This window comes from Salvelinus fontinalis, chromosome 39 (genome assembly GCF_029448725.1).
Source record: "Salvelinus fontinalis isolate EN_2023a chromosome 39, ASM2944872v1, whole genome shotgun sequence".
Classification (NCBI taxonomy): Eukaryota; Metazoa; Chordata; class Actinopteri; order Salmoniformes; family Salmonidae; genus Salvelinus; species Salvelinus fontinalis.
The window spans coordinates 1,423,387-1,433,895 of NC_074703.1; the positions used below are offsets into that span (position 1 = coordinate 1,423,387).

Here is a 10,509-nt window from a genome sequence, read left to right on the forward strand (position 1 = left end):
TGCAGCTGTAGAACCTTTTGAGGATCTGAGGACCCATGCCAAATCTTTTCAGCTTTCATTTCAGACAGAAAGGAAGTGGTCGCAACCACACCGTCGCTGCAACATATTTTCATCACATCACTTCCTGTGTTACTGAACGGAAACTTCTTCACAGATGAAAGAACCCCTGACCATCTGCTGAAGACGTCATTATTCCCAAATGCATTAGATACAGCAGCAATATGACAGTCAGAGCAGACCGGGCCGGCCGGCGTTCATTTGGTGGTTTGATGTCCCAAATGGCACCCTATTCCCTATGGGTACTGGTCAAAAGTAGTGCACTACGTAGGGAATATGGGGAATAGGGTGCCATTTGAGACCCAGCCTAACTCTAGAAGACCAGCAGGGTGAAGAGAGAGATGGTTTGTTTGTTCCAGTCCAGGACATGATTCATTCTGTCTCTGTCCCCAAGAAGAGAGGAGACAGTTTGTTCCAGTCCAAGACATGATTTATTCTGTCTCTGTCCCCAAGAAGAGAGGAGACAGTTTGTTACAGTCCAAGACATGATTCATTCTGTCTCTGTCCCCAAGAAGAGAGGAGACAGTTTGTTACAGTCCAAGACATGATTCATTCTGTCTCTGTCCCCAAGAAGAGAGGAGACAGTTTGTTCCAGTCCAAGACATGATTCATTCTGTTTCTGTCCCCAAGAAGAGAGGAGACAGTTTGTTCCAGTCCAAGACATGATTCATTCTGTCTCTGTCCCCAAGAAGAGAGGAGACAGTTTGTTCCAGTCCAAGACATGATTCATTCTGTTTCTGTCCCCAAGAAGAGAGGAGACAGTTTGTTCCAGTCCAAGACATGATTCATTCTGTCTCTGTCCCCAAGAAGAGAGGAGACAGTTTGTTCCAGTCCAAGACATGATTAATTCTGTCTCTGTCCCCAAGAAGAGAGGAGACAGTTTGTTACAGTCCAGGGCATGATTCATTCTGTCTCTGTCCCCAAGAAGAGAGGAGACAGTTTGTTCCAGTCCAGGACATGATTAATTCTGTCTCTGTCCCCAAGAAGAGAGGAGACAGTTTGTTCCAGTCCAGGACATGATTCATTCTGTCTCTGTCCCCAAGAAGAGAGGAGACAGTTTGTTCCAGTCCAGGACATTATTCATTCTGTCTCTGTCCCCAAGAAGAGAGGAGACAGTTTGTTCCAGTCCAGGACATTATTCATTCTGTCTCTGTCCCCAAGAAGAGAGGAGCCAGTTTGTTACAGTCCAGGACATGATTCACTCTGTCTCTGTCCCCAAGAAGAGAGGAGACAGTTTGTTACAGTCCAGGACATGATTTATTCTGTCTCTGTCCCCAAGAAGAGAGGAGACAGTTTGTTCCAATCCAGGACATTATTCATTCTGTCTCTGTCCCCAAGAAGAGAGGAGACAGTTTGTTCCAGTCCAGGACATGATTCATTCTGTCTCTGTCCCCAAGAAGAGAGGAGACAGTTTGTTCCAGTCCAGGACATGATTCATTCTGTCTCTGTCCCCAAGAAGAGAGGAGCCTGATGTAATACTTCTGTTATTGGTGAGAGAACTCACAGGCAGCTCAGGCAGGGATAATAAAGGTAGCCGTTTTCATTTTGATTGTGAATAATATAATATAAAGTGTTGACAACAGACGTCTCAAAGGGAAGAAATAACCTTTTATTTCATACAGAAAATCCACTGACTGTCCCCACTCTCTGTGTGTCTCACCTGTATTGAAGCCCCTCTCCAGGGCGGGCCACGGCCGATGATTCTTCCACAGGTTCCCCAGGTACCAGTCACTCTGGTTCTCCACCAGACCTAGAACCTGCTGACCTAGAACACAGACAGAACACTCAGGTTACTATGGTTCCCCAGGCACCAGTCACTCTGGTTCTCCACCAGACCTAGAACCTGGAAAAGAGAGACACACAGAACACTCAGGTTACTACCAAGGGCTGCTCTATAGAAGAATAATGTCTCATTATCATAATTACCCACCAGGGGGCGCTGTGGAGTCAGCTGTCAGACAACACTCAGGTTACTACCAAGGGCTGTTCTATAGACGAGTAATGTCTCATTATCATAATTACCCACCAGGGGGCGCTGTGGAGTCAGCTGTCAGACAACACTCAGGTTACTACCAAGGGCTGTTCTATAGACGAGTAATGTCTCATTATCATAATTACCCACCAGGGGGCGCTGTGTAGTCAGCTGTCAGACAACACTCAGGTTACTACCAAGGGCTGCTCTATAGACAAGTAATGTCTCATTATCATAATTACCCACCAGGGGGCGCTGTGGAGTCAGCTGTCAGACAACACTCAGGTTACTACCAAGGGCTGCTCTATAGACAAGTAATGTCTCATTATCATAATTACCCACCAGAGGGCGCTATGGAGTCAGCTGCTCAACAAGCTGTTTAGTAGAGCCCACTGAAGTTGTATCAAATACAATAAATAAAGAGAAATGAATGGTGCCTTTTGTGCAAGACAATCTGCTCACATTGAGTTACAGCTGATTTAGTAGATGAAGGTAAGAAGAGAGAGGGAGAGAAACAAGGGAGAGGTGGAACATCTAGTCATGGAAGAGAAGAGGGGTCAAAGAGTACAGGAGCTCAGGGAGGACTGGAGAGGGAGGTATCATCTTGGAGGAGTAGAGAGGGAGGTATCATTTTGGAGGAGTGGAGAGGGAGGTATCATCTTGAAGGACTGGAGAGGGAGGTATCATCTTGGAGGAGTGGAGAGGGAGGTATCATCTTGGAGGAGTAGAGAGGGAGGTATCATCTTGGAGGAGTGGAGAGGGAGGTATCATCTTGGAGGACTGGAGAGGGAGGTATCATCTTGGAGGAGTAGAGAGGGAGGTATCATCTTGGAGGAGTAGAGAGGGAGGTATCATCTTGGAGGAGTGGAGAGGGAGGTATCATCTTGGAGGACTGGAGAGGGAGGTATCATCTTGGAGGAGTAGAGAGGGAGGTATCATCTTGGAGGAGTGGAGAGGGAGGTTTCATCTTGGAGGAGTGGAGAGGGAGGTATCATCTTGGAGGAGTAGAGAGGGAGGTATCATCTTGGAGGAGTAGAGAGGGAGGTATCATCTTGGAGGAGTAGAGAGGGAGGTATCATCTTGGAGGAGTAGAGAGGGAGGTATCATCTTGGAGGACTGGAGAGGGAGGTATCATCTTGGAGTGGAGAGGGAGGTATCATCTTGGAGGACTGGAGAGGGAGGTATCATCTTGGAGGAGTGGAGAGGGAGGTATCATCTTGGAGGAGTAGAGAGGGAGGTATCATCTTGGAGGAGTAGAGAGGGAGGTATCATCTTGGAGGACTGGAGAGGGAGGTATCATCTTGGAGTGGAGAGGGAGGTATCATCTTGGAGGACTGGAGAGGGAGGTATCATCTTGGAGGACTGGAGAGGGAGGTATCATCTTGGAGGACTGGAGAGGGAGGTATCATCTTGGAGGAGTAGAGAGGGAGGTATCATCTTGGAGGAGTGGAGAGGGAGGTATCATCTTAGAGGAGTGGAGAGGGAGGTACCATCTTGGAGGACTGGAGAGGGAGGTATCATCTTGGAGGACTGGAGAGGGAGGTATCATCTTGGAGGACTGGAGAGGGAGGTATCATCTTGGAGGAGTAGAGAGGGAGGTATCATCTTGGAGGACTGGAGAGGGAGGTATCATCTTGGAGGAGTAGAGAGGGAGGTATCATCTTGGAGGAGTGGAGAGGGAGGTATCATCTTAGAGGAGTGGAGAGGGAGGTACCATCTTGGAGGAGTGGAGAGGGAGGTATCATCTTAGAGGAGTGGAGAGGGAGGTATCATCTTGGAGGACTGGAGAGGGAGGTATCATCTTGGAGGAGTGGAGAGGGAGGTATCATCTTGGAGGAGTAGAGAGGGAGGTATCATCTTGGAGGAGTAGAGAGGGAGGTATCATCTTGGAGGAGTAGAGAGGGAGGTATCATCTTGGAGGACTGGAGAGGGAGGTATCATCTTGGAGGAGTAGAGAGGGAGGTATCATCTTGGAGGACTGGAGAGGGAGGTATCATCTTGGAGGAGTAGAGAGGGAGGTATCATCTTGGAGGAGTAGAGAGGGAGGTATCATCTTGGAGGAGTGGAGAGGGAGGTATCATCTTGGAGGAGTGGAGAGGGAGGTATCATCTTGGAGGAGTAGAGAGGGAGGTATCATCTTGGAGGAGTGGAGAGGGAGGTACCATCTTGGAGGAGTGGAGAGGGAGGTATCATCTTGGAGGAGTGGAGAGGGAGGTATCATCTTGGAGGAGTAGAGAGGGAGGTATCATCTTGGAGGAGTAGAGAGGGAGGTATCATCTTGGAGGACTGGAGAGGGAGGTATCATCTTGGAGGAGTAGAGAGGGAGGTATCATCTTGGAGGAGTAGAGAGGGAGGTATCATCTTGGAGGAGTAGAGAGGGAGGTATCATCTTGGAGGAGTGGAGAGGGAGGTATCATCTTGGCACAGGGGTTTGGGGTGAGTTGAGGTATCATCTTGGAGGAGTAGAGAGGGAGGTATCATCTTGGAGGAGTGGAGAGGGAGGTATCATCTTGGAGGAGTGGAGAGGGAGGTATCTTGGAGGAGTAGAGAGGGAGGTATCATCTTGGAGAATTGGAGAGGGAGGTATCATCTTGGAGGAGTGGAGAGGGAGGTATCATCTTGGAGGAGTAGAGAGGGAGGTATCATCTTGGAGGAGTAGAGAGGGAGGTATCATCTTGGAGGACTGGAGAGGGAGGTATCATCTTGGAGGAGTAGAGAGGGAGGTATCATCTTGGAGGAGTAGAGGGAGGTATCATCTTGGAGTGGAGAGGGAGGTATCATCTTGGAGGACTGGAGAGGGAGGTATCATCTTGGAGGACTGGAGAGGGAGGTATCATCATGGAGGAGTGGAGAGGGAGGTATCATCTTGGAGGACTGGAGAGGGAGGTATCATCTTGGAGGACTGGAGAGGGAGGTATCATCTTGGAGGACTGGAGAGGGTGGTATCATCTTGGAGGAGTGGAGAGGGAGGTATCATCTTGGAGGAGTAGAGAGGGAGGTATCATCTTGGAGGAGTAGAGAGGGAGGTATCATCTTGGAGGAGTGGAGAGGGAGGTATCATCTTGGAGGAGTGGAGAGGGAGGTATCATCTTGGAGGAGTAGAGAGGGAGGTATCATCTTGGAGGACTGGAGAGGGAGGTACCATCTTGGAGGAGTGGAGAGGGAGGTATCATCTTAGAGGAGTGGAGAGGGAGGTATCATCTTGGAGGAGTAGAGAGGGAGGTATCATCTTGGAGGACTGGAGAGGGAGGTATCATCTTGGAGGACTGGAGAGGGAGGTATCATCTTGGAGGAGTAGAGAGGGAGGTATCATCTTGGAGGAGTAGAGAGGGAGGTATCATCTTGGAGGAGTAGAGAGGGAGGTATCATCTTGGAGGACTGGAGAGGGAGGTATCATCTTGGAGGAGTAGAGAGGGAGGTATCATCTTGGAGGACTGGAGAGGGAGGTATCATCTTGGAGGAGTAGAGAGGGAGGTATCATCTTGGAGGAGTAGAGAGGGAGGTATCATCTTGGAGGAGTGGAGAGGGAGGTATCATCTTGGAGGAGTGGAGAGGGAGGTATCATCTTGGAGGAGTAGAGAGGGAGGTATCATCTTGGAGGAGTGGAGAGGGAGGTACCATCTTGGAGGAGTGGAGAGGGAGGTATCATCTTGGAGGAGTAGAGAGGGAGGTATCATCTTGGAGGACTGGAGAGGGAGGTATCATCTTGGAGGAGTAGAGAGGGAGGTATCATCTTGGAGGAGTAGAGAGGGAGGTATCATCTTGGAGGAGTAGAGAGGGAGGTATCATCTTGGAGGAGTGGAGAGGGAGGTATCATCTTGGCACAGGGGTTTGGGGTGAGTTGAGGTATCATCTTGGAGGAGTAGAGAGGGAGGTATCATCTTGGAGGAGTGGAGAGGGAGGTATCATCTTGGAGGAGTGGAGAGGGAGGTATCATCTTGGAGGAGTGGAGAGGGAGGTATCTTGGAGGAGTAGAGAGGGAGGTATCATCTTGGAGAATTGGAGAAGGAGGTATCATCTTGGAGGAGTAGAGAGGGAGGTATCATCTTGGAGGACTGGAGAGGGAGGTATCATCTTGGAGGAGTAGAGAGGGAGGTATCATCTTGGAGGAGTAGAGAGGGAGGTATCATCTTGGAGGAGTATAGAGAGAGGTATCATCTTGGAGGAGTGGAGAGGGAGGTATCATCTTGGAGGAGTAGAGAGGGAGGTATCATCTTGGAGGACTGGAGAGGGAGGTATCATCTTGGAGGAGTAGAGAGGGAGGTATCATCTTGGAGGAGTAGAGGGAGGTATCATCTTGGAGGACTGGAGAGGGAGGTATCATCTTGGAGGACTGGAGAGGGAGGTATCATCATGGAGGAGTGGAGAGGGAGGTATCATCTTGGAGGACTGGAGAGGGAGGTATCATCTTGGAGGACTGGAGAGGGAGGTATCATCTTGGAGGACTGGAGAGGGTGGTATCATCTTGGAGGAGTGGAGAGGGAGGTATCATCTTGGAGGAGTGGAGAGGGAGGTATCATCTTGGAGGAGTAGAGAGGGAGGTATCATCTTGGAGGAGTAGAGAGGGAGGTATCATCTTGGAGGACTGGAGAGGGAGGTATCATCTTGGAGGACTGGAGAGGGAGGTATCATCTTGGAGGAGTAGAGAGGGAGGTATCATCTTGGAGGAGTGGAGAGGGAGGTATCATCTTGGAGGAGTGGAGAGGGAGGTATCATCTTGGAGGAGTAGAGAGGGAGGTATCATCTTGGAGGAGTAGAGAGGGAGGTATCATCTTGGAGGACTGGAGAGGGAGGTATCATCTTGGAGTAGAGAGGGAGGTATCATCTTGGAGGACTGGAGAGGGAGGTATCATCTTGGAGGAGTGGAGAGGGAGGTATCATCTTGGAGGAGTAGAGGGAGGTATCATCTTGGAGGAGTGGAGAGGGAGGTATCATCTTAGAGGAGTAGAGAGGGAGGTATCATCTTGGAGGAGTAGAGAGGGAGGTATCATCTTGGCACAGGGGTTTGGGGTGAGTTGAGGTAGGGGTTATTGAAGAGATGGAAGGAAGGCAGCTCTAATGAAGACTAAGGAAGATTAATGAGGGACTATTGGAGTGTGTGTGTGTGTGTGTGTGTGTGCTGCAGCTGCTAGTCAAACAGCAGAGAGGCTTTAGATGTTGAGAAAACAAAGCCCACGGCTCTGTTACTCTCCTCTCAGGGTGACAAGTGACTGGGACAATCAGAGAGGGGAAGGACTCTCTCTCTCTCTCTCTCTCTCTCTCTCTCTCTCTCTGTCTGTCTGTCTGTCTGTCTGTCTGTCTGTCTGTCTGTCTGTCTGTCTGTCTGTCTGTCTGTCTGTCTGTCTCTCACTCTCAGTATTTCCCACAGTCTCTCTCTCTCAAAGTATTTCCCAGTCTCTCTCTCTCAAAGTATTTCCCACAGTCTCTCTCTCTCTCTCAGTATTTCCCACAGTCTCTCTCTCTCTCTCAGTATTTCCCACAGTCTCTCTCTCTCTCAGTATTTCCCAGTCTCTCTCTCAGTATTCCCCAGTCTCTCTCAGTATTTCCCAGTCTCTCTCTCAGTATTCCCCAGTCTCTCTCAGTATTCCCCAGTCTCTCTCAGTCTCTCTCTCTCAGTATTTCCCAGTCTCTCTCTCTCAGTATTTCCCAGTCTCTCTCTCTCTCTTTCAGTATTTCCCAGTCTCTCTCTCTCTCAGTATTTCCCAGTCTCTCTCTCTCTCAGTATTTCCCAGTCTCTCTCTCTCTCAGTATTTCCCAGTCTCTCTCTCAGTATTTCCCAGTCTCTCTCTCAGTATTTCCCAGTCTCTCTTTCAGTATTTCCCAGTCTCTCTTTCAGTATTTCCCAGTCTCTCTCTCTCAGTATTTCCCAGTCTCTCTCTCTCTCTTTCAGTATTTCCCAGTCTCTCTCTCTCTCAGTATTTCCCTGTCTCTCTCTCTCAGTATTTCCCAGTCTCTCTCTCTCTCAGTATTTCCCAGTCTCTCTCTCAGTATTTCCCAGTCTCTCTCTCAGTATTTCCCAGTCTCTCTTTCAGTATTTCCCAGTATCTCTCTCAGTATTTCCCAGTCTCTCTCTCAGTATTTCCCAGTCTCTCTCTCAGTATTTCCCAGTCTCTCTCTCAGTATTTCCCAGTCTCTCTCTTTCAGTATTTCCCAGTCTCTCTCTCTCAGTATTTCCCAGTCTCTCTCTCTCAGTATTTCCCAGTCTCTCTCTCAGTATTTCCCAGTCTCTCTCTCTCAGTATTTCCCAGTCTCTCTCTCTCAGTATTTCCCAGTCTCTCTCTCTCAGTATTTCCCAGTCTCTCTCTCTCAGTATTTCCCAGTCTCTCTCTCAGTATTTCCCAGTCTCTCTCTCTCAGTATTTCCCAGTCTCTCTCTCAGTATTTCCCAGTCTCTCTCTCAGTATTTCCCAGTCTCTCTCTCTCAGTATTTCCCAGTCTCTCTCTCTCAGTATTTCCCAGTCTCTCTCTCTCAGTATTTCCCAGTCTCTCTCTCTCAGTATTTCCCAGTCTCTCTCTCTCAGTATTTCCCAGTCTCTCTCTCAGTATTTCCCAGTCTCTCTCTCTCAGTATTTCCCAGTCTCTCTCTCTCAGTATTTCCCAGTCTCTCTCTCAGTATTTCCCAGTCTCTCTCTCTCAGTATTTCCCAGTCTCTCTCTCTCAGTATTTCCCAGTCTCTCTCTCTCAGTATTTCCCAGTCTCTCTCTCAGTATTTCCCAGTCTCTCTCTCTCAGTATTTCCCAGTCTCTCTCTCAGTATTTCCCAGTCTCTCTCTCAGTATTTCCCAGTCTCTCTCTCAGTATTTCCCAGTCTCTCTCTCTCAGTATTTCCCAGTCTCTCTCTCTCAGTATTTCCCAGTCTCTCTCTCTCAGTATTTCCCAGTCTCTCTCTCTCAGTATTTCCCAGTCTCTCTCTCTCAGTATTTCCCAGTCTCTCTCTCTCAGTATTTCCCAGTCTCTCTCTCTCAGTATTTCCCAGTCTCTCTCTCTCAGTATTTCCCAGTCTCTCTCTCAGTATTTCCCAGTCTCTCTCTCTCAGTATTTCCCAGTCTCTCTCTCTCAGTATTTCCCAGTCTCTCTCTCTCAGTATTTCCCAGTCTCTCTCTCAGTATTTCCCAGTCTCTCTCTCTCAGTATTTCCCAGTCTCTCTCTCAGTATTTCCCAGTCTCTCTCTCAGTATTTCCCAGTCTCTCTCTCTCAGTATTTCCCAGTCTCTCTCTCTCAGTATTTCCCAGTCTCTCTCTCTCAGTATTTCCCAGTCTCTCTCTCTCAGTATTTCCCAGTCTCTCTCTCTCAGTATTTCCCAGTCTCTCTCTCTCAGTATTTCCCAGTCTCTCTCTCTCAGTATTTCCCAGTCTCTCTCTCAGTATTTCCCAGTCTCTCTCTCTCAGTATTTCCCAGTCTCTCTCTCTCAGTATTTCCCAGTCTCTCTCTCAGTATTTCCCAGTCTCTCTCTCAGTATTTCCCAGTCTCTCTCTCTCAGTATTTCCCAGTCTCTCTCTCTCAGTATTTCCCAGTCTCTCTCTCTCAGTATTTCCCAGTCTCTCTCTCTCAGTATTTCCCAGTCTCTCTCTCTCAGTATTTCCCAGTCTCTCTCTCAGTATTTCCCAGTCTCTCTCTCTCAGTATTTCCCAGTCTCTCTCTCTCAGTATTTCCCAGTCTCTCTCTCAGTATTTCCCAGTCTCTCTCTCTCAGTATTTCCCAGTCTCTCTCTCTCAGTATTTCCCAGTCTCTCTCTCTCAGTATTTCCCAGTCTCTCTCTCTCAGTATTTCCCAGTCTCTCTCTCTCAGTATTTCCCAGTCTCTCTCTCAGTATTTCCCAGTCTCTCTCTCTCAGTATTTCCCAGTCTCTCTCTCTCAGTATTTCCCAGTCTCTCTCTCTCAGTATTTCCCAGTCTCTCAGTCTCTCACAGACCTGAGTAGTGGGGAGGAAGACACACTTATAAACAGATACTCTGAGACGTCAACGAGAGACTTGGTGAATTCAGAAATCAAAGAGTATATATTCCATTTGATTTAGTTGAATTTGTTTTAGTAATTTGTCACCAGCGACATGCAGATGAATCAAACAAACGTCTCTTTACAGTTGTATTAGTTCTAAACAGAGGCTTTTCACTGCGGAAATGATCAACTTCTAGTCCTGAAGGATGTTGAGCCCAAACTGTCCAGTATGTCAAACCACTGTTGTCAAACCCTCCAAGTCAGCCAGACATGACAAGGGGAAAGAAACACACAAAAAACAAAATCAATACAATTATTTGATCAGTTTCAACACTGAAGGGTCTCTGTGCCACTTTGAAAGCAGACGAGATGTCACTATAAAAATACCCCCAGTTTAAAATACGTCCCAATTCTCCAACCCTTTCAGAAAGACTTCCACAGCTCTCGTCGCATATTTTCTAGAGGTTTCCATCCAGATATTCAGTACAATAACTGTTCTTCTGGTCTTCACAGACAATTAACTTGCATTGTTACTGGTTAGCGG

General features: G+C 48.1%; 1 protein-coding gene across 2 annotated transcripts in view; it reads right to left on the reverse strand.

The window, feature by feature from the left end:
- The window catches only part of large1 (LARGE xylosyl- and glucuronyltransferase 1), a 202,398-nt gene that overhangs the window by 62,442 nt on the left and 129,447 nt on the right, over window positions 1-10,509 (reverse strand). For both annotated transcript variants that reach the window (XM_055906053.1, XM_055906052.1), the window contains exon 7: window positions 1,718-1,822. In XM_055906053.1, coding sequence (XP_055762028.1) covers window positions 1,718-1,822 — 105 coding nt within the window. The remainder of the gene's footprint in view (window positions 1-1,717; window positions 1,823-10,509) is intronic.